Consider the following 25,694-nt stretch of genomic DNA (forward strand, 5'->3'; position numbering starts at 1 on the left):
GGGTATCACACCAGCCCTAATGTAAAAGAACCTCTCAGACCAGTCATGAAGGCTCTTGAATGAAACAGTGGAGCACTTCACCTTCTGACTGCGAGGAATGAAAGAGATCCAATTGTCCTGGATCTTGGGCTTGTAAAAATATTGAAAGCGCCGAGGAGTGGGTTCCTCGCGCTGGGATTTGCACATGAACTCAAAGTGAGTCACGCGCACGAGTCCAAACGGATGGACTTGGGATATATGAATCCCATAGAACTTCAGCAGTGCACCCACAAACCTTGTCATCGGGAGACGAAGGTTGCAGTGGGTGAAAAAGTGGCTATATAGGGATATATAGCCGGCAGGCGGGTCCGCCGCCGTTTGCCCGGACCTAGGCAACATGCAGCCAAACAGGGTGGGAAAGCCCTGAGAGGCGATGAGGTTGTCGAGATCGGCCTGCTTCAATTTGCAGAGGATTTCATTCCACCTTTTGGTGGCCTTGGTCCTCCCTACCTCCTCCGATGTGGTCTCAACAACCCTCTTCCCTTTCCCCTTTTGCTTCAATGTCGACATCACCACAGATTTCACACGGCGTCTTCGAGAGGCAACAGAGGTGATTGAGGGGCTAGACGAGTCTGAACTATCAGACATACAACTGCAGCGGCAGATAATCGAGAAATCGAAAAGATGAAAACACTCAATTCAGAATATGAAAGGCAGAAACTCGAAAATGAAGATGAAGATAAAAAATTCCCAAAGGGCCTCCTTTTATAGGCCCAGGAGAGAGAAATGTGGCAGCTGATCGGATTTCACGCGCCCCCACTCGCGGGTGCAAGCCAACGAGGGCGCGACACGTGTCCCTAACACTGTTGAGGGGACATAAAATTGTAACCGACCTGCCACGGAACAGAGACGCGCCCCCACTCGCAGGTGCTAACCAATGCGAGGGCGACACGTGTTCAGGACAGCTGTGTGAGGGGACATGAAAGGCAACTGTAGCACCTCGAGCACACGAAACGTCTGACACGTTTACGGCGCACGTCACCACCAACTAACCACGTGTTTGGACCCTTCGTTTTCAACCAAATGGATAGAACTTCGCGCAACGATGGAAGCAACCAGGAAAACGACAAAACCCCATTAAAAGACAAAAATCAGTAAGTCTAATATCCATCTTACCGCGCTCGCGCGAGATAACACACACATTAGACTGGGGGGGCTTGAAGAGGTATGTACCCGCCTCAACACCGAGCAAGGCGGGTCAACCCACAAGATAAAGACATTATGAAGGCACAAAGCCAAAACCTATGCGCATGGCGCATACAAAACATGCTCAGGCATCATATGCCCAGGCACACATATGCTCGCGCATCACATATGCGCGCGGCGCATCAGCGCGCGGCGCATATCACATGCCCGTGTATATCGCATCTGCCCAGGCACACATATGCGCGCAGCGCATCAGCGCGCGGCGCATATCACATGCTCGTGCATATCACATCTGCGCATGAAATATCTGCGCGTGAGAATAAAGAGAAGACCCCGCGCATCCTCAGGGTGAGCGCATATCATACGTGCACATAATCAACCTCGTCCTTATCCAAATCAGGATTAGGGCAACCTTGATTGTGCACATCAGACAACCTTCCAGAAGGCATCTTTTTAAGGAGAAAGAATATGCTGATGTTGATAGCTGCCAAATGAAAGGTCGACAACTCAGCATGACACATGTGTTACCACGTGATTACAACCAACGAGAAAGCGCCAGGTGTCCCAGATGACACGTGGCGCAGTGCGATTGGAGGAAGCCAACGAGGTTGAGCCCAACCGGTGGTAACCCTAGCACTATAAATACAGCATCAACTCCACTTTGATGACACATTCATACTCAATCATTGACAGTTACAAGCAGTGATAACACATTCAATCATATTGAATCACATTCACTCACAGTCAGTTACATACAATCACACAATCTCACAACCAAAGGGCATTGAGCAATTAAGCAATACTCTTGAGATTCTCCTACACGCATTATTATCTGCTCCACAAATATACTGATTCTCACGCCGGAGGGTTACCCCAAAGAGGACCCCTCTGTCCCTTTCTGAGGGGTAAGTAACGGCGCTGTTCATTTTGTAGGTGGAAGAACACTGATCCAGAAGAACCATCGGTGAAATAGTATAATCACACCCGAGGAAAGTAGATCTGCTACCAGTGAGTAGATCCACGTTTCTTCAAGTGGATTATATGGCATCTGCATATTTTAAAACTCAATAGAAAAAGGTTTTAAGTATAACAATGCGAAACTAAAACGTAAATAAAGGTTATAGATTGCATCAACCATCATTCTAAGTTTGTAAATAAATATTTAAGACTTATTTGAAATTCGGAAAAAAAACTTAACATCGCTAACTTTTTTTTATCGTAGGACCATTGAGAGTACATTTTTTAAAATTCAAGACCTCCAAGGATAAACACAGTTATGATTATTATCGACCAATAGTATCTAGTTAGGATTATTAAAATCTAATAAACCACACTTAAATTGTCTACTTGCTCTAATAAAGCAGGCGGTGCTTGTCCTTTTCTTAGAGCTCCTCACTATTAATTTCCCATCGACATTTAACCCTTTTTTCAACATTCTGTTGTCCTAAACCTAACTCACTAACTCTCTTTTGTCTTTCGCTCGCCATCTATCAATTCACATAAACTCTAATATAGTGATCATTGTGGGAATGATTTTCTTCTATGCAAATTGTTTTCCCCTTAATTATTGAATAAAGTCGGTACTTCACCATTGCAGTAACGAACGACACCATACTGGTCGAACAACATCAGTACCGGTATTGGTATTAGCATTCATTTTTATGGTTTGTCACCCTTGTACATTACAATATACGTTGTTAATCCATTTTATTTCACTTTTTAGTTTATATACAAATTTCTCTAATAACTTCTGTTTGATAACTTTTTAAACAAAACTAATTATGTGGGCATGGTTAATTTTTTTTCTCAAGGTTCGTTGGTACTATGGAAAACCATATTAATTGATACATGATGAACACTACATGAACCCATTTCGTCTTATTTTGATCCGTATCAATGCTAGTTCTAATGGTATTCGATGGCATGCGATCACAACTTTAGTTTCTAGGTTATGCGAGAAAATTCACCTCCTTTGCCGAAGCAGCACCTCACAAGTTTTTGCTTTTTAACATTTATTTAATTAAATGCGACTATTTTAAACGTTATTTTATGTTTTAAACATATAACCATTTTCATCGCGACAAGCAAGCATACTGACCAACGCTCTCTATGTATAATTAGTGTTGCATTATAACATAATTAATTAGACAATAGCTAATAGCAACTGACATTTCTTCCTTTCAAATTACTAATGTTGCCAAATCTTTAATAAGTTAAGGGCAACCCTAATAGTAATTTTTTCTTTTCGTAACCATACGATACCATAAAACCTACTAAATCAAGTAAATCAGGTAATATGTAATATACATTGTACATTGAGTTTAAAAGAATTAAATATAAATGACCTCTAAAAAGGTTAAACTGGTCCTTTAAAAGATTTTTAAAGTTACAAATTTAGTAATTATTATCATCATCGTACTCATTAAATTCCACCAATAGTAAAACTATGATAGGGTTTGAGGAGGGTAAGATGTAGACAGCCTTACCTATACCCCGTAAGAATAGAGAGGCTGCTATCGGTGAGACCCACTGGCTCGATAATAGTTTTGCATCAAGCCTTGGACATAAGGCACATAACACTCAACCATCAGGCACATAAGATTTAGACAGCCTTACCTATACCCCGTAAGAATAGAGAGGCTGCTATCGGTGAGACCCACTGGCTCGATAATAGTTTTGCATCAAGCCTTGGACATAAGGCACATAACACTCAACCATCAGGCTGATTAGTGCATGTGCTCTTGTCTTTTGGCTATCAACGCCACCACATGATGCCTGATTAACCTTCCGCTACTTTTAACGTTGTTTTCACGAAATTAGTAAAATAACATCAAAATTAGTGCAACTTCACTTTTGCTCCCCGAGCGCCTACACGTATATATATATTATATACGCACATCGCAAACATGACGTAAATTTAGTAATTATCGATCTTATAAACAAATTCATTATTTTCGGCTTTATTAAGTACATTGGAGGCATGTAATTACAAGGAGAATGATGGTGTACAAGTACAACCAACCACCAAAATACTTTCTAAATGTTTTAGGTGGTCCATGATTGCTATCTTAATATTTAACGATCTAAATAAATGTCGTACTACAAGATAAATCGGTGTTTTAATTATCATCTTCCCAACAATAATCATTGAATATATAAACTTTTTATGTTATTGGTGACCAAAGGCACAAGTTTCATTCCATTTCAAAAATATGCAAGATATTAAATACTATATGAATACTCTTCAATTGAGCTTCTAACAAGTAACATCTACAATTGTTGTCACTGATTTCATTTATGTAAGTGTCTAGTTCACTCCATCTTGAACCTACTTTAACCCACTCTACCAACCAATAAAATTAAGCCAGATCACATTAGCTCAATTAAATAATTACATTAGCCAATAAAACCATCAAACCAACTATAATTAATAATTCAGGTGATTTTTTAAGACAAATGCATTATATTATGTTGGAAATATGTGGTTTAAATTTAATAACTTAAATGTTTTGATAGTGACTTAATTAAAACTATGTGATATAAAATAGTATTAGTTCATCATTAATGTTATATGTCACACACATGTCCGTTAACACTTAATTGATCATCCATTGCAACAAAAAGGGCTTTTTAGGACCTTTTGTGTGGGACGCTTGTAAAATAGGGTTCTAAAATCAATTTAATAAAACAAATGAACATTTGGGGTCCTTTTACAATATACATTACAGAACTGATGTCCTAAAAAGTTATTTAATAGGACTGATGATTCTTCGGGGTCGTATTATCATATAACTTAATAAGACACTTAAAATGTAAATCCTACTAAAGTAATCTATAAGACATGTAGTTGTTGGTGTCCCATTATGTGGTAATGTAATAGGACACTTTATCACTGAATGTCTTATTATAGCATAACTTAATAAGACACTTTGTAGTTAAATCATAAATATTCGGTGTTATAGGACTCTTTATAGTCGAAGTCATATAAGAACATAACTTAATAAGACATTTTACATTATGATCATATAAATTTAACCTTTATAAAATGCATAATCATTGTGGTGTTATTATAATACACCGTAATAAGAAATTTGATTTTTTAGTCATAAAACATCTAGTTTATAGGACTCTTATTCGCTAGAGTTTTATTATAACATAAGGCACATAACACTCAACCATCAGGCTGATTAGTGCATGTGCTCTTGTCTTTTGGCTATCAACGCCACCACATGATGCCTGATTAACCTTCCGCTACTTTTAACGTTGTTTTCACGAAATTAGTAAAATAACATCAAAATTAGTGCAACTTCACTTTTGCTCCCCGAGCGCCTACACGTATATATATATTATATACGCACATCGCAAACATGACGTAAATTTAGTAATTATCGATCTTATAAACAAATTCATTATTTTCGGCTTTATTAAGTACATTGGAGGCATGTAATTACAAGGAGAATGATGGTGTACAAGTACAACCAACCACCAAAATACTTTCTAAATGTTTTAGGTGGTCCATGATTGCTATCTTAATATTTAACGATCTAAATAAATGTCGTACTACAAGATAAATCGGTGTTTTAATTATCATCTTCCCAACAATAATCATTGAATATATAAACTTTTTATGTTATTGGTGACCAAAGGCACAAGTTTCATTCCATTTCAAAAATATGCAAGATATTAAATACTATATGAATACTCTTCAATTGAGCTTCTAACAAGTAACATCTACAATTGTTGTCACTGATTTCATTTATGTAAGTGTCTAGTTCACTCCATCTTGAACCTACTTTAACCCACTCTACCAACCAATAAAATTAAGCCAGATCACATTAGCTCAATTAAATAATTACATTAGCCAATAAAACCATCAAACCAACTATAATTAATAATTCAGGTGATTTTTTAAGACAAATGCATTATATTATGTTGGAAATATGTGGTTTAAATTTAATAACTTAAATGTTTTGATAGTGACTTAATTAAAACTATGTGATATAAAATAGTATTAGTTCATCATTAATGTTATATGTCACACACATGTCCGTTAACACTTAATTGATCATCCATTGCAACAAAAAGGGCTTTTTAGGACCTTTTGTGTGGGACGCTTGTAAAATAGGGTTCTAAAATCAATTTAATAAAACAAATGAACATTTGGGGTCCTTTTACAATATACATTACAGAACTGATGTCCTAAAAAGTTATTTAATAGGACTGATGATTCTTCGGGGTCGTATTATCATATAACTTAATAAGACACTTAAAATGTAAATCCTACTAAAGTAATCTATAAGACATGTAGTTGTTGGTGTCCCATTATGTGGTAATGTAATAGGACACTTTATCACTGAATGTCTTATTATAGCATAACTTAATAAGACACTTTGTAGTTAAATCATAAATATTCGGTGTTATAGGACTCTTTATAGTCGAAGTCATATAAGAACATAACTTAATAAGACATTTTACATTATGATCATATAAATTTAACCTTTATAAAATGCATAATCATTGTGGTGTTATTATAATACACCGTAATAAGAAATTTGATTTTTTAGTCATAAAACATCTAGTTTATAGGACTCTTATTCGCTAGAGTTTTATTATAACATAAGGCACATAACACTCAACCATCAGGCTGATTAGTGCATGTGCTCTTGTCTTTTGGCTATCAACGCCACCACATGATGCCTGATTAACCTTCCGCTACTTTTAACGTTGTTTTCACGAAATTAGTAAAATAACATCAAAATTAGTGCAACTTCACTTTTGCTCCCCGAGCGCCTACACGTATATATATATTATATACGCACATCGCAAACATGACGTAAATTTAGTAATTATCGATCTTATAAACAAATTCATTATTTTCGGCTTTATTAAGTACATTGGAGGCATGTAATTACAAGGAGAATGATGGTGTACAAGTACAACCAACCACCAAAATACTTTCTAAATGTTTTAGGTGGTCCATGATTGCTATCTTAATATTTAACGATCTAAATAAATGTCGTACTACAAGATAAATCGGTGTTTTAATTATCATCTTCCCAACAATAATCATTGAATATATAAACTTTTTATGTTATTGGTGACCAAAGGCACAAGTTTCATTCCATTTCAAAAATATGCAAGATATTAAATACTATATGAATACTCTTCAATTGAGCTTCTAACAAGTAACATCTACAATTGTTGTCACTGATTTCATTTATGTAAGTGTCTAGTTCACTCCATCTTGAACCTACTTTAACCCACTCTACCAACCAATAAAATTAAGCCAGATCACATTAGCTCAATTAAATAATTACATTAGCCAATAAAACCATCAAACCAACTATAATTAATAATTCAGGTGATTTTTTAAGACAAATGCATTATATTATGTTGGAAATATGTGGTTTAAATTTAATAACTTAAATGTTTTGATAGTGACTTAATTAAAACTATGTGATATAAAATAGTATTAGTTCATCATTAATGTTATATGTCACACACATGTCCGTTAACACTTAATTGATCATCCATTGCAACAAAAAGGGCTTTTTAGGACCTTTTGTGTGGGACGCTTGTAAAATAGGGTTCTAAAATCAATTTAATAAAACAAATGAACATTTGGGGTCCTTTTACAATATACATTACAGAACTGATGTCCTAAAAAGTTATTTAATAGGACTGATGATTCTTCGGGGTCGTATTATCATATAACTTAATAAGACACTTAAAATGTAAATCCTACTAAAGTAATCTATAAGACATGTAGTTGTTGGTGTCCCATTATGTGGTAATGTAATAGGACACTTTATCACTGAATGTCTTATTATAGCATAACTTAATAAGACACTTTGTAGTTAAATCATAAATATTCGGTGTTATAGGACTCTTTATAGTCGAAGTCATATAAGAACATAACTTAATAAGACATTTTACATTATGATCATATAAATTTAACCTTTATAAAATGCATAATCATTGTGGTGTTATTATAATACACCGTAATAAGAAATTTGATTTTTTAGTCATAAAACATCTAGTTTATAGGACTCTTATTCGCTAGAGTTTTATTATAACATAAGGCACATAACACTCAACCATCAGGCTGATTAGTGCATGTGCTCTTGTCTTTTGGCTATCAACGCCACCACATGATGCCTGATTAACCTTCCGCTACTTTTAACGTTGTTTTCACGAAATTAGTAAAATAACATCAAAATTAGTGCAACTTCACTTTTGCTCCCCGAGCGCCTACACGTATATATATATTATATACGCACATCGCAAACATGACGTAAATTTAGTAATTATCGATCTTATAAACAAATTCATTATTTTCGGCTTTATTAAGTACATTGGAGGCATGTAATTACAAGGAGAATGATGGTGTACAAGTACAACCAACCACCAAAATACTTTCTAAATGTTTTAGGTGGTCCATGATTGCTATCTTAATATTTAACGATCTAAATAAATGTCGTACTACAAGATAAATCGGTGTTTTAATTATCATCTTCCCAACAATAATCATTGAATATATAAACTTTTTATGTTATTGGTGACCAAAGGCACAAGTTTCATTCCATTTCAAAAATATGCAAGATATTAAATACTATATGAATACTCTTCAATTGAGCTTCTAACAAGTAACATCTACAATTGTTGTCACTGATTTCATTTATGTAAGTGTCTAGTTCACTCCATCTTGAACCTACTTTAACCCACTCTACCAACCAATAAAATTAAGCCAGATCACATTAGCTCAATTAAATAATTACATTAGCCAATAAAACCATCAAACCAACTATAATTAATAATTCAGGTGATTTTTTAAGACAAATGCATTATATTATGTTGGAAATATGTGGTTTAAATTTAATAACTTAAATGTTTTGATAGTGACTTAATTAAAACTATGTGATATAAAATAGTATTAGTTCATCATTAATGTTATATGTCACACACATGTCCGTTAACACTTAATTGATCATCCATTGCAACAAAAAGGGCTTTTTAGGACCTTTTGTGTGGGACGCTTGTAAAATAGGGTTCTAAAATCAATTTAATAAAACAAATGAACATTTGGGGTCCTTTTACAATATACATTACAGAACTGATGTCCTAAAAAGTTATTTAATAGGACTGATGATTCTTCGGGGTCGTATTATCATATAACTTAATAAGACACTTAAAATGTAAATCCTACTAAAGTAATCTATAAGACATGTAGTTGTTGGTGTCCCATTATGTGGTAATGTAATAGGACACTTTATCACTGAATGTCTTATTATAGCATAACTTAATAAGACACTTTGTAGTTAAATCATAAATATTCGGTGTTATAGGACTCTTTATAGTCGAAGTCATATAAGAACATAACTTAATAAGACATTTTACATTATGATCATATAAATTTAACCTTTATAAAATGCATAATCATTGTGGTGTTATTATAATACACCGTAATAAGAAATTTGATTTTTTTAGTCATAAAACATCTAGTTTATAGGACTCTTATTCGCTAGAGTTTTATTATAACATAATTTAACAAGACACTTGACACTTGAGTCTTATAACTTTAACCGTTACAGAACGCTTAATCATTGTGTTGTTATAATACATCGTAATAGGACACTTGATATTGTAGTCATACAACATATGCTTTATAGGACGTTTAGTCGCTAAAGTTTTATTATAACATAACTTAAAGCCCGTATAATTTTTGTATTTCTTAAGTGGGGGCTAGGCCTAGAGGGAACTTCTAAGGAGTGGGCAAGGAGGCTGCTTCAAAAATTAGCACATGCCTACATTAATTTATTGAAAAACTTGGTGTGGTGTAGAAATTATTAATAAATTCGGGAGAAGAGAGGTGAATTTAAGTGAAGGAGTTTCATGAATAAGAATTAGCTGGGTGGGAAATTTTGTAAAGGAGGGAAATTTCAATGAGTCTCAAAAATGATTAATTATGGAGGGAATTTTCTGTTAGCTTGGAGGGAATTTTATAAATTTAGGATGGTGACAATTGTAAACTGCTAAACTTATAAAAAGATATGCAACGTTTTTTCACTATTCTTTATAAATTATAAGTGAAATTGTATCATCTAAAAAATAAAAAATATTAATATGAATAACAGGTTATTGCAATCAATCGTGTAACAAGTTTGGGATGTATTGTTATAATATGTGTGAATAACTTTAAGAAAGAGTATACGGTTTGGTTTAATCACATTACACAAACGAAACATAGCTATGAAAATGTATAAAAAACAATAGTTTGAAATCTATAGTGTACTTCATCGAATTAAGAGAAATTTTCAATTTCAGTTTACGTTGTAATCTTTGTTTAATCTGGTTAACTTTGAAAAAAAAAGACATTTAAGTTCTAGTAATTAATATATGTTGTAGTTATAAAATCTAAACGTACATATATAAATTAAAATTTGTGATTTTAAATATTATAAATCTACAAAATAGTCGTATGAGAGTCATGATTGGTAGGTGTAAGTGATAAAAACGACGATAGGAGTCTTTATGCGTTGTATACATCTTATTTTTCTTATAATCACTATATTAGACCGTAATTAATGTGATAAACCATTGTTTGACTTGTATTTACTAAGATATTGTTTATATTTTATAGGTAAAATGTATGAAATATGTGAACCACATCCGCAGATATCTTTAAGAAGAAGACTTTGTTTTTTTTAACGTCTGTAGAATGTTAAAATAATTGGTGATGGTGGACGATTGGTGGTAGACGATGGTGGTGGTTAGCGGTGGTGGTGGTGGTGGTAGTGGACGGTGGTGATGGACAATTGTTGGTAGACGATGGTGGTAGGTGGTGAAAGGTGGTGGTAATGGACGGTGGTTTTGGCTAACGTTGGGTGGCGGTGGCGGACGATAGATGGCGGGTGGTGGTGGCGGACGGTGGGCGGTGGTGGTGATGGACAGTGGGTGTTGGTAGGGTGTGAAGAAGTTAGATATTAGCGTATTTTTTAAAACCTTAAAAGCATTTTTTAGGTTTTTAAAAAAACAACAAACTGTCTTCAGATGCATATGTCTGCGCACCTACAGACATAAGCCCATTGCGGACATTTTAAGCAAAAACAAACATAACCTAATAATAAAAAACATACATATTAACAAGTCATTTATATATTTGTATGACCCTTGTTGACCTTACTTAAATGACCATAGTTGACTATAATTGACTAATACAACCATCGTTAACCAATACTACTCCTAAGTGGCCATCGGTAGCCCATATTTGTCATAACTTGCCGTATAGGCCCATTGACCATCATTAATCAACATCGATCCTATTAGACCCAAACTTTCCAACATCAAGCTTAATTGCCCAATCTTAATTAATATTAACCCTAACTTACCAATATCGACCATTATTAACCGATATTCGCCATCCTAGACCACTATGGGTCATCATTGGCTAAGGTTGACCATGCTTTCAAATCAACCACCATTGGCCATCATTGATAATAAATCAGTCGATAAAAGTTTTATTCATGTACATTAGCGAATAAATATTTTTCGTTAAGTCCTACGGGTCTTTTTATATTGGCTCGGCCGATGTATTTAAATTCTCAGAGACAACCCTGTCCCAATGTGATGAATTTATTTATTTACTAGCCTATTTAGAGGATTCGTTAGTCGTTAAAAAAAAGTTGACATTTTGCAACCAAACCTTTACCCAGTCTCAAGTTTTTTAAAATGCGTTTGCGAGCTATTTGTGTTTGGTTATTATCGTACAAACAATAGGATGATTATTTAAAGTTAAAATATCCCCATTTTTAACCCTCTCGTCTCTAATTCTCTTTCTGTAACCCTATAAAGTTTTGGTACAGGGACTTCGACGGTCGACCCTCCTCACTCGTATCTCATGTGTTTGATTCAACCTCTTACTGATTCAAGGGACATGCTCAATTATCAAATCTCCTCGATATTAGGTCCAGTCGACTTTGGATACGTAGTTCTTGAACTATAATACCCTTATTCTTAATTTATGTTACAATATGCTACAACTAGTTACTGTGATAATGTTATTAATCCTAAATTTTGGGTGATTTGCTCATATTAATGTGTGCACACAACAGGTTAGGCGTTGTTCATCTTGGTTCGATATCTACAAAACTGGGGCAATTTGCAAAGATCAGGTAATTGTTACTTCAATTGGCTTTGTTCATCAATTTTTCTGGCCTTCTTTCGTTTTTGTGTGATCGGTTCAATATCTGCCATCTTCTTTGGTTTTGCTCAGAAATCGGTGCAATTGATCCTTGTGTCTTTCCATTGGCAAAAGTAAGCAACAGCCTCCGGTGTAATACCATTTTAATTTCCCAAAGTGATTTATATATTGAATGAATGTTGAATGCATTTTTTGGACTATTCCAGCTTTAGCATTTATGTTCTTATCATTGTGATTGTTATATCTTAGTATTTTTATTTAATCCCGAAGAAGACTATTATCTTTGTGAATTAACAGTATGCTGCCTTGTTTTATAAATATTGTCTTATTTACTTTTTCATTTTCTAATTATTTAGCTTCAATACTAACCGGATGTCTGAGGGTATTGTGGAACACAAAAGAGAACTGGAATTGTAAAGCCTCACGCACTGAATTCACTGTATGTCACATCTCTTTCGTTTAGAATTAATGGTGGTTTAAATAATGGCCGTTCCTTATAAATCAAGTTAGTCGTCTTTCTTTCACACCGATCGTATGCCTTCGTTGATTGTCGCGCTAAGACTGGTAATTTTGAAGTACATAACGTTGCCGTCATTTTTTTCAAAAAACACCTAAAAATGACTAAAAACACTAAAAAAAATTAGGTAATATAAATTGATGACAAACGAGAAAAGTGTAACTAGCGAGAATAACGCTCTTCATAGCGTACATGTCTTTCCAGGTATTTTATGTTTAGCGTATTAAATCTTAATAGCGTGATATAGCGATAATTAGGGTTTTTTTTTGTGAATTATCAAAAATCTGATTTTAGGCATTAAAATCGATTAAACGGCACCAAACTCAACAGGTTCCAACGTAAAAACCCAGTTTTGTAAATGAAAACCCGATTTAAAAAAAAAAACAAAAATAATTCTAATACTTATCGCAAACCATCAAATACCGCCCGCTATTTCATCACCATTGTTACGTAGCATATAGGTGGGTCGTTTCTATTGATCGCAATTCGCTATTGACAACTATGAGAGTGATTTTTTTTTTTTGTAGTTCGCATATTAATTCACAATTGATATGGTGTATTATTAGCCAAGTTAAGGCTACTATGAAAAATTTTACGTTTATTCAAATCCATTTTGAATCTGAATGTTCAAATTCGGTTTTAAAAATTCGAATTCTATTCAGTTTGAATTCGATTTAGTATCGAGCTTCAAATCAGATACAAATTTATGATTTTAAATTCAGTTCGACTCGAAATTCGGATTATATAGTTTATTTTTTTATCATATGTATACCTATTTATATAAGAAAATAAATTACAAAGGTCGTTAATGAACTATGATAGTGTTGAAGGTGTAATTGTTGCGGTTAATTCAACCAAGAATCTTAATTCTCTATGCAAAGTCCTCCATGCTGTTTCAAGTTGTTGAAAAAAGGTAACATGGGTTGAATAGGAAGCCAAACGGGCCAAAAGGGTAATATTTCGTATGGGTTGAAACAGGTTGGACCGGATTGACTCAAAACGGGCAAAAGGGTAATTTTGGGTATGGATTACATAGAGTTAGATCGGGTTGACCTGAAAGTCTAATGGGACAAAATGCTAATTTTGGTTCAGGTCAAAACAAACTGTCATCGCTTATTCAAAATTAACTTTTGGGCAAACCATTTTTTGGACTTTATTATTGCCGAACGGGCCAATGGGTAGTTTTTGGTATGGGTATGAAAATGGTAAATTGTGATGACCCAAGAGTCAAAACGGGCTTGAAGGGTAATATTTTGTACGAGTTGAAAAGGGTGAGGTTTGGTTTATCCAGAAGTCAAAACGAGCCGAAAAGGTGCCTTTCGTTAGGCTCAAAACAAATTCTAACCTCTTAATCAAAGATAACTTTTAATCAAATTGTTTCTTAAAGTCGATTGTCTTCTTTAACTAGAACATGCTGCCTGCAGTGCTAGTTCGATTTTTTAGGGAGCTTAGGTTAGAGTGGGCCGACTTCAATGTAGATGCTTATTCCGCTTCATCAGTTAAAGTCAGCTAATATAGCACATATCGAAATGGGACCGACTTGATTAATTGGCAGCCAAATTATTATGCCTCTCGGCCACACAATTGAACACGAAAAGGTAATTTTGTATTGTATTTTTAAAATCTCTCATGTTCATAGTTCATAAATGCTTACAGTTTATATATTTTATTTTTCATGTAGATGCTTGAAGTTGTAATACTTGAAGATCATGTACTTGGTCTAGAGGATCTGTTTAATCAACTACCTGTCTATTTTTGTTCAAGAATCGCATCTCTCCAATCCAGTACTTCGAATTGCTAAGGTATGTTTTACTTAACTCTGTTATTGGTATTATGTTTTGGATTAATTCGATTTGGAATTTTGTATGGGCAAAATATTCTATTGCGATGCAACTTCGTAATTTAGCTTTTAATTCATATTCCTAAAAATGAAACATCACATGATATATCTATTTAGAGTTGTTTTGTTGAGTGATAAATTGCTATTCTTTTTTTTTTGTTTTGAAAAGTTTGTACTTATGTATGTTAAAGCAACAAATTATTAAAAAACAGTTTCACTTTAACTTTTAACCAACACATGTGGTTTATCTAATATTTTTTGGTTAACCCAAGGTTTGGTTGATGATAGAATGCATACAGAACCCTACACTAAGTTTACGTTAGTACTATTATAAGAAGATATATCTTCATTGGTGGTCAATTAGTCACTATAATTTGTAGGTTGAGTTGGGTATATGTACAATTTTTCTTTATTTGGTTATAATGTGTCTTATTAGTTATAATATTCATCACCAGGCTCAAAGCACCTAAAACATTATATTTGTCTAAATTCTAATAGATTGCTAAGTGAGATACCTGAACAAGTTGGATCCGTGGTAGAGAAAAAATCCAACTGAAGTCTAAATGTAAAGAACTTACTAGTACCGTGGTCCAGTTAGAAGCCCAGGTATCCGAGATGAAAGGGTCGAATGATGATTCTAAGGTTGCACCTGTTACATCGTCATCTTTCTCCATTGTAATCAGTGGACCTCCACGTTTACGGGTATTTTTCTATATAAATCTTTAGTGTTCCACACTTTGTAAGTTATCTTTTGTACTTCATTAGAAATATGTTATAAACAATAGGCACGTCACTATATTTTGCACAAAGTACATGGTCAAAAAGAGGATTAGTATGTAATTTGGATACTTTGTTAGACTTAGGATATATAGAAGTTGCGAAATAGAGGTAAATCTTTAGCTTGTAGACTCATCCAATAATTTACTGTAAGTTGGTGATTAAATAACGGATACATTGGGCTACACTAAAAAACAAGAATGTCTATTTATGTTTTTATTCAGATTATTTTTACAATAAAATGTTAACGTACCTGCTAGTGTAAAACCTTCCTTTTTCTAAAATGATTTTTGCACTATAATGGCTCAAGTTTAATATATAACTGTTTTTTGAAAACTAAAATCTAGGTCGTTGATGAAGTTTTCTTCAAAAGCATTCTAAACCCTACTGAGCCTGTAGCAAGAGGATGGGTGAAGAGCCTGGACCCAAATGAGCTAGTTGGTGGTACAGAGATTGGACCAAAATGGTGTGAGGTAAATGTTCAAGTACCAATAAAACTAGATGAAAAGTTGGTGAGACCATATGGGTTATTTTTCACAATTCAAGATTGTATTGGTGCATCCATCGCATGGCTTTGTCCATTCATCTCGGTATGTATTTGTTAAACTTGTGATACGAATAATTTTAATAACATGGAACTTAAAGCTTATACATGGATGGTTTATTTGTAGGTAGTCCGTGAGTATTGAAGACGCATGATGACTTGGGATTTTATGGTGTTTGTTTCTTTTATTGCTTTTAATTTTTTTGTTGAATGTTACAAGAGTTTATGTTGGATAATGTTATAACTTATTTATGTTTAGTGTTTTCGTTATGAACAAGCTTATTTAATATAATGAAGTTTTATTTATTTCAATATTTAGATGTCCGTAAACGTATCGTAAAATTGTGCCTGGACATTTAAAAAAGGGTTGTATAATATGATTTGTTAGGACTTTGAATTTTTGTCCTATTAAACATTAGAACATTGTAAAAGTGTCATAATATGTTCTTTTTAGGACGTTTAAGTTGTCTATAGACATATTATGCGACCATAAAATTTAGTTTTATAATATTGTTTGGAATATTAGGACCCTTTTCTTGGTACTATAATGTTCCATCATAAGGGTCCTATAAATTAATTTTTAAGGACACTTGTATGTGTGTCAAAAGTTTACAATTAGGTAAGCACATGTCAAAACACTGTAAAAGTGTCATAATATGTTTTTATTGGGACGCTTTTTGGATTGTTAATGAATATATTATGCGACCATAAAATTGGTTTCATAATCTTATTTGGGATATCAGGACGCTTTTTGAGTTCCAAGACTTATTACGACCCCTTTACATGAAACGCTTTTCTCTTTGGTCCTATTAAACGAAAGGTCCTATAAAATAGCATTTTAGGACGCTTTTGTGCGTATTAAAAAGCCCTTTTTGTTGTAGTGATCGTAAGTCACAGTTACACACAACACAAGGCTTAATCAAGACTAAACGAACTCACGGTTAAAGATTATTAAGTTCATGTCTACAAAGGGTTAAATCAAGATTACTATACCAAGAAGAAGAAGAAGAAGAAGAAGAAGAAGAAGAAGAAGAAGAAGAAGAAGAAGAAGAAGACGACGACTAATCCCTTGAAGATAAATTGACAACTTAGTCAAAGTTAGATTGTTAGTTTTTATAAACTTTTGATAGATTTATAAAAATATATTTAAACACAAATGTTTAAATATATAAAATTTGAATTTTGAATATTATTCAAAAAGCTTATTAAACCCTTGATAAGTCTTTCATTCAAACTCAAAGAAGGAAATGGTTGAAGCTTTGGATGAATTTTTTACGCATGTTCAATCAAATAGGAAATACTTGGGTTGTGATATATGGAGAAGTGGAAACTTAAAGTGATGTCTTTTCACATGTGTTGGTAAACATTAGATGCCAAAATTGAATAAATGATTACACATAGTATTCATATTGGCTAGCCAATGTGAAGTGGACCGTGCGTCCACGGTCACTGGAATAGACCGTGGAAGAGACCGTCGGGCCTCCAATCAGCAAACCTTGCGTCTAATATGCTTCGCTATAATAGAAGATTTATTCAAAATTGGTCTTCACCAATTTTCTCTACAACATTAATACACACTTCAAAACTAATCTATTCCATTATTGAAAATTAATCAAGCTTCAATTATCAAGAGAAGAGATCAAAGTGTAGAGCAAAAAAAAAGAGCTTTTCAAAGCTACCAACCTACTATCTAACTTTTAATTTGAGGAGACAACACTAGAGCTAGTTCTAGTGTTTTGACAAGTGAGGATTCATCATTTAGTTGATTATTTGAGAAGGGAACACACTATCTTTACATAGTGTTATTATGTATCTGGTTGGGAACTTTGTCTTTATATAGAGTAATTAATTAGTTGTTACGTGACGACTCACTATCTTGACATAGTGAGATTGGAATATTTGTAAAGAAAGAACTTGGTGTACTTGTTGAAGAAGGTGATCACTTCTTTTGAAGAGTGAGACGATTGTATTGGCAATCACCGCCATTTTAGGGAGACAACAAGTGAAGAAAACTCTATCCGGGATCGAAGAGAGGACGTAGAGTGAATTAGTTAATATTCACTTGAACCTTTATAATTTTGCCTATGTCATCTCCAACTCTTAAACTCTATACTTATTTGTGTTTCTTTTAATATGTTGTTAAAAGAGTTTAAAAAGTCATTAGCTCATTTAAATCTATGAAAAACTATTTACCCCTCTAGTTTTCTACATACTCATCATTCACAGTTAATGTAACACCTGTGTATTTTTTTTAACACGCTGGGATTATCCTCAATACTCGAGCGAGTTTTCTGAGACAGAATACTAACCACCCATATTAAATTTGATTCTTCAGGCCTGACTCACCTAGAAACACCAGCTAAGATGAGACCCATCATTGTGAGAAAACCTCTTTGAGTCAGGTTCAAACCTGAGACCATAAATATCCAAAATCTTAACCATTACACTCATCCTATTGAACCAGAAGACCCATTCCTATTACACCCGTCTTATAAATTACTTATTTTGATAAATTTGATTTGTTAAGGTTGAATTAATGGTTTTGAAGGAATGAGTTGTTTGGATTGAAAGAATTAATGTTTGCGGAAAATAACGAGTTTGGGAATAAAAGATGTAGAAGTTGTATAAAAATGTTTGAAAATTCGATCAACGTGTGTATTGATCATGAAAAACCCTAAATAACCTATAGACAGGGAAATTCAGGTATTGAATCCACATGAGCATTTGTCAACATTATATATTTGTTCGTTTATTTAAACTATTTACAAACATATCGAAGAAAAAAATTATGAAGTTTTAGTTCAGAGTGCTAATCACACTAACGGGTTTCATTTGGGAAAGCAATTACTTTATCGCGATTAACAATTAATGAAAACATAATCAGACCCACATTTTAGATCTATAAGAATATAGATTCAATCTCTAAACGAATAACTTGACTTAATGTCACAACCCGACTTAGGCCCTAGAAGTGTGACCAACAGTTGGTATCTGCTTTGTAAATATATCAGAGCTACAGGTTATATTTAGTGGAAGACTTTAAGTTGTAAAAAATTAATTTACATTGAAAATTTAGTTGGGGACTAAGGAGCATTTGTTTACAAAACATTGTTTTATCATATTACAAGGATTTTAATATCAAAACTGAGCCATCTTGTAATGCGGCTTCTATCTCCATCATAATTGTCATGATCCTTGCTATGGCTTACTGAACTTAATTACATGCAATGTGTGTGTGTGTGTGGGGGGGGGGGGGGTTCGTCAGTTATATGCTAATGAAATGTTTGACTCCAGAAGCATTTAAACTACAGTTATAATACAAATATAGTTTTCTGTACAAGTTCATCGAAAACGTCTTTTATTTCCAGGATTTATACCATTGCCATACACACACAATTCAAGAGTTCTCCGAGCCACATAGCCCTGTTGGAAAACTAGTTGTCACTGCTTGTTCGGTTATGTTTGAATCCAGACACATGTGCAATCGGTCTGAGTTGCTTTTATATTTTCTATTTTGCACACGTAAATGTTTAATTGCTCTTTAAGACAAAAAAAACCATTCATCTTATAGAGTATAAATTTGTTTGACTATTTTCAAAGGTTTAACGTATTCACCTGTACCGTCTCTATGCGTTTGAAAACCTTCTTCTATGAATGATATTAACATATAAATAATTAGGTTTGTGTAAATTATATGGATTGTGTTTCTTGATCCAGCTACAGATCACACTGGCTTGGTTTTATTGTTTCAAATCTCATTTATAAAGTCCGGTTCGGTTTTAAAATTTAAAACCAAACTCTGAATATAATATTATATTTTTTAACAACTTTCTAACGACCGTTTGGCCCGTCTAACCTGTCTGTTTAGCCCATTAAGGGTAAAAATCAGTTTAACAACTTTTTAACGACTGTTTTAGTTTTATATGAACATGAACATGAATGAAAACACTTATACTACTTCTTTAAACTATTTTGATTGAGGTTTGATAATAGCTGGGATACTCGCTTAAACATAGTAACCGAACTTAAATGATTTTAAACATGCCTGCCTTATTTCCAAGCTAACTCAAACCTAGAAATGGTTTGTGAATGCTCCTAACACCTTTAGACACTTGGTCAGAACTTGAACTTGACTAGAACCTATTCACTTGGCTTGTATTTTCTTACACGCCCTTAAAACATTAACTACTTGGATTCTTAAAACATTAACTACTTGTGATGCATGAAATGGTCGTGCAAAGGTGTGCGTTTATAGGCCAAGAATTAGTCATAAATGGATGTGTGACACGTAAGGCTGGAGTGTTGACACCTCTTGCTGACACAGGATGCTAGACGGACAGTCTAATTATGAGACGGTTCGTCTAGTAATTTCGTCCCGTCCCGTCTTAAAAAGTAGGCTGATGAGACGCCCCGTCTCACTTATAAAACCTTTGTGACTAGGTTTAGTATGATACGGACCATCTAATATTGAGACGGTTCATCTCATTCAACTTTTGCATATTTAAATATTGGTCCCTATAGTTTAAGTTTGAAAGAATGACCAAATGGTCCTTTACTTGGAAAATTGTTAATAAGAACATGGAAATTTTCGGGATGTTGGGTCCTCCCACCTTTTGAATAATCTCGACCTTGAGATTTACTGAAACAATTACGGGTATTTATTCATCATTTTTTACTCGAGTTCCCATGTATACTCGGGGCCTCGTCTAGTATCCCAGTGGACTTTCACCAGATTGAGTCGTTTCGTTGGAGGAACTTATTCATACTGTCTTCTTTTTGAATTGGTTGCTCCAGAAACTTGATCTTTTCATTGATCTCTACCTATTTTAAAGGCATTACAAGAGATTTATCAGCTAAAGACTTGTGTAGGTTAAGTATTTCATAAATTCCTTTCATTTCTTCGGGTAGTTCTAATCGATATTCAACTGGTCCGATTCTTTCACGTACTTTGAACTGTCCATCAAAACGCAGACTCAGTTTTCCTTTCTTTCCAAACTGAACTACCTATTTCCAAGGTGATACTTTGAATAATACTTTATGTCCTTGGAATTCTAATGTTTTGTGGCCTATGCCCGCACAACTTTTCTGTCTATCTCTTGCTGCTTGCAGTCATTATTGGATTTGAGTTACTTGATTATTGTTTCTATGAATGATTTCAGGTCCTGATAACTAGTTGTCACCTGTCTCAAACCAACATACGGGAGTTCTGCATTTCCCTCCGTATAACAACTATTATTGTACGAGAATTCAATTAGAGATTGATGGGTGCCCCAACTACATCTAAATCAATTACACACGCTCGAAGCATGCCCTCCATAGTTTGGATAGTTCATTCACTTTGTCCGTTAGTTTGGGGATGATACGTTTTACTTGAATTTAATCGTGTACCCATGGTTGTTTTGAAACTTGACCAGAAATTGGAGGTGAAACGAATATCAGAAATGATGGATAGTGGTACACCATGCAAGGATACTATGTTTTCAACGTATAATTGTGCTAACTTGACCATGCTGAAAGATTCTTGAATCGGAATAAAGTGGGCAGGCTAGGTAAGCTTGTCTATAATAACCTAGATTGCATCTTTTTGGCGGGAAATTTTAGGTAACTTCATGATATAATCCATGGTTATCATATCCCATTTCGATATTGGTATCTACGGTGGTTGTAGTAAACCTAGCGAGCTTTAACTTTGGAACAACTCGGGCATTTAGCAACATACAGGCCAATACCATTCTTCATATGAATCCACCAATAATAACTTTTGAGGTTATGATACATTTTGTCACTTCCTGGATGCATCATATACTTCGACTTGTTTGCTTCTCTTTCCGAGTCTAAGTATTTGATGTATGAGAATTTATACATCATTTCAGCACTAAAATATCTCCAAATAAGCGTAATTTCGGTAATTATATTAGAATAAATAACCACGAATGCTTATAATTTCTATCTATAGGTATATATAGTCCTAAGGAATAAAACAAGATGAAATACGAAGAAAAACATAGATACATGGTGAAAACGACTCAACACACCCCATGGTGAATCCAGATATGGGTATTCCTAGAGCATAAGAAGTAAATACAAAAATCAGGAAATCAAGACATGACCATGTTAACCAAAACACACCCCATGCTATCAAAAGAAGGAAGAAAAGACAGAATAGAAGGTTTTGAAGCAAAACACGCCTGTGCCTTCACAAGACACAAACATGCCTTCAAGTACAAGAGAAAAAGACAAAACTGGAGAAGTTTGGACTGTTGTGGAACTCAACACGGATGTGCCTTGCTTAACACAGTCGTGTTAACCTTGAGTTGTACGATCTAACATGGACAATTAATGCAACAGGATAAAAAATGACGACATGATCGTGCCCTGATTAACACGGCCGTGCCCAAAGGACCTGGACAACCTATAAATTGAATGCTCTCCTTCTTCATTAAATGGACTTGAAACCCCCTTGGAGAAGCATTCAATACTCTCTACCAACCTTCTTTCACCACCATTAATAAGGGAATTAATCCCATCCATCTGACCCTTGAAGATTAAGGTTATTAAGCTTTTGGGAGAAGTCATTAGCATCGAAGTTAAGTCACCCAAATTGGTTAATTTTTTTTAATTTGATCATGTTTGTATCTATTACTTTGATAATTATCGTCATGCTTATTAGTGGCTAAAATTCCATAGTATCATCTTGTTTTATAATGAATCTTAATTAAATTTTAATAATGATAGTAAAACATGTGATTGGTTTTTAATAACTAATGGTTATGTAGCCACTATCACTTGATGAGGAATGTTAAATTACTCTTAAAAGATACCCCAAGTGCCAAACTTGACGATAAGCCGAGGAATTGCTAGTCTTGCGAAGCCTTGGAAAACCTTAAAATAGACACCAAGACCCCGAACTTGATGATAAGTCGAGAAACCGCTATTCCTTTGAGGACTTTGTTGATAAATTAAGAATCCTTAAAATGAAGCCCAAATACCGAGCTTGACGATAAGCCGGGGAGCTGCCAACCTTGTGAGGGTTTAGGGAATATCTTAAGAAACCTTTTAAAGAGCCGTCAAGATTACGAGCTTGACGATAAGTCAAGAAATCGCCATTCTTATAAGGGCTTGGTTGGGAAAAGACGTGAATCCTAATATTAACATGGACCGAATGAAGAATTAGTTGTGATTGATCATTTTAAAATGGGAATTATCAACAATATTGTGGAAACGGATTGTTGGTGTTCATCCACTAAGATCGGATAATGGCTCGTTAAGTGAGTGTGCAGCATAACCTATTTCAGAAACTTTTGAGTGGTTATTACATGATTTCTATAATTGTTCAAGAATTGTGTGGGTTAATACTTGGTAATTAAAGATTAATCCTTTATAACTCAACTAATCTTAATTGGTTTTTTAGGTATAATACAAAGGTTATCTTTACTAAAGTATCAAGGACAATTCACTTAGTAATTTAGGGATTGTCTCATCTTTAAAGTGAGTTAACTTATCTTTATCAAAAACCACTTGCTTACATAAAATGAAGTTATAGTAAAAGGGATCAAGAGTCATCTCTTTCTTTAATTGTCATGGAATAATATGACTAACGATGTTATTCTCATATTTAATCACCATAGCAAGCTCATATTACATGTTTACTAATCAATTGTTAAATCAAGTTAAGCGGAGTTTTAACCCAGATGATACACTTTTATCTTTGATCTTCTTTCTACCCTACAAAAATATAAAAACCCAAAAAAAAATTGTCTTTTTATTTACGTTTCTTTAAAACTAATCCAAAACCCAAATGATCTTTACTTCCGGTTAAATAAATACAACGATCTAGTAGTAAAATTCTATAAGTGTGCTCGTGGATCGATACTTGGTTCTTACCTATACTTTACTACATACACAATAGGTTCACTTTCCTATTTGTGTGTGGTTTAGTTAAGATAATAATCATTTTTATAAATTTAAAAATCGCCATTGTGTGAACAAACCGTTGAAAAATTAACACATTTTTCATACTACGCCCACCACGCATCAGTATTTCATCACTTCCCTTAACTATTGATCGATGGTGCCAATATCTTTTTCAAATTTAATATTTCCTTCTTATAGTTCCAACTTCTGAGATTCTTTGATTTGATTGTTTAAGTCTACTTTGAGATCTAATCTTAATGCTCGAACTCTTTTGGGTTTATCATGTTCCTTTCTACTTAAAGCATTTGCAATAACGTTGACTTTTCCTTATGATTTATGAACTCACTTCGTAATCATTGAGAGTTTCTATCTAACCTCTTTACCTCATATTCAACTCTTTCTGGTCAAGAATATGCTCCAAACTCTTGTGACTAGTATATATTGTGAATTTATCACCTTATAGATAATGTCGCCGTAGCTTTAATGCAAAAATTATGGCGCCTAATTCAAGGTCGCGTATGGTGTAGTTATTCTCACGAACTTATATAGTTTGAGGAGCATAAGCGATAACCTTCTTCCCTTGCATTAAGACAAATCCCATACCGGTGTGTGAAGCATCACATTATATGGTGAAATTATCTAAACCTTTTGGCAAGGCCAAGATAGGTGCATTGGTTAACTTTTGCTTCAATGTTTCTTCTTGTTTTGGACCTATTCATATCTGACTAATATCCTGGTGAGTGAGGTTAAATGGACGGCTATTCTTGACAAATTTCGAATAAATTTTCGGTAATACACAACTAATCATAGAAAACTTCTAACTTGGGTTGGTGTCTTAAGTCTCTCCCAATTAGTAATAGCTTCAATATTTGTTGGGTCAACTTGAATACCTTTCACGTTTACAATGTGACCAAGGAATTGAACTTCGGGTAACAAAATTCACACTTAGAGAATTTGGCACATAAATTTTCTTTCTTTAAGGTTTCCAATATGATCTTGAGATTGATTTGATGGTCTTCTTTGGATTTGGAATAAATAAGAATGTCACCAATGAATACGATAACAAACTTGTCAAGATACGACTTACGGATTCAGTTCATCATGTCCGTGAAAGCCGTCAGGTCATTAGAGAGTCTAAAAGAAATAACAGTGAACTCATAATGTCTGTATCTGGTTTGAAACGTCGTCTTTGGAATATCATCTTCTTGAACCTTTAACTGATGATATCTTGACTGAGATCGATTTCAGAAAAATAACTTGCTCCTTGGAGCTAATGAAACAGGTCGTCGACTCTCAGAAGGGGATATCGATTTTTAATTGTATCCTTGTTCAGCTGACGATAGTGTATGCAAATTCTCATTGATTTGTCTTTCTTCTTAACAAATATAATCGGAGCTCCCCAAGGAGAAGAACTTGGTCGTATATGTCACACCCCAATCCCAGGCGGAAATGTCGGGGCGTGAGCTGATTGTTCACAGCTCCCAAGGTAGTATCATAAAATATTAAAGGTAATAATATCTATTAAATTAATTAAATATTCAAATAAACTCAAATAACAAAGTACAACTCATTAACAAAACAATAAATACAAATCTAAGTCTTGATTTATATCTCTTCTAGCATACCAATTCTAAATTCTTCAACAAGTCCTGATATCAATTCACACGATAACTTGCATATGCGTATATAATAGAAACAATTTGTCAACAACACATGT

General features: G+C 34.0%; 1 protein-coding gene across 5 annotated transcripts; it reads left to right on the forward strand.

Annotated features, from left to right (window-relative positions):
- The first annotated feature begins 13,168 nt into the window (after positions 1-13,168).
- Positions 13,169-16,404, forward strand: LOC143607514 (uncharacterized). Of its 5 annotated transcripts, XR_013148984.1 has the most exons (4): positions 13,169-13,815; positions 14,327-14,500; positions 14,584-14,704; positions 16,191-16,404. XR_013148984.1 is itself a non-coding variant. In XM_077082940.1 (3 exons), exons 1-3 carry the CDS (start codon positions 15,358-15,360, stop codon positions 16,206-16,208), a joined length of 231 nt encoding a protein of 76 aa, XP_076939055.1. In that variant the 5' UTR covers positions 14,736-15,357; the 3' UTR covers positions 16,209-16,404. The 5 variants fall into 5 exon arrangements, 2 of the variants coding, with proteins under 2 accessions (XP_076939055.1, XP_076939054.1); XR_013148983.1 differs by having other exon boundaries at positions 13,169-14,500; XM_077082940.1 differs by lacking the exons at positions 13,169-13,815; positions 14,327-14,500; positions 14,584-14,704 and adding exons at positions 14,736-15,444; positions 15,867-15,992.
- The last annotated feature ends 9,290 nt before the right edge of the window (positions 16,405-25,694 follow it).

The sequence above is a fragment of the Bidens hawaiensis genome, unplaced genomic scaffold, assembly GCF_021521415.1.
Source record: "Bidens hawaiensis isolate Kalapana, Puna unplaced genomic scaffold, B.hawaiensis_p1.1 tig00083176_1, whole genome shotgun sequence".
NCBI lineage: Eukaryota > Viridiplantae > Streptophyta > Magnoliopsida > Asterales > Asteraceae > Bidens > Bidens hawaiensis.

What these genes read in the sequence shown, in the direction of transcription:
- LOC143607514 (XM_077082939.1), top strand. Translation starts at nt 15,358, where the DNA reads ATGAAAGGGTCGAATGATGATTCTAAGGTTGCACCTGTTACATCGTCA. An exon ending in GTGGACCTCCACGTTTACGG is followed by an intron (nt 15,445 to 15,866) that starts GTATTTTTCTAT and finishes ACTAAAATCTAG; the next exon opens with GTCGTTGATGAAGTTTTCTT.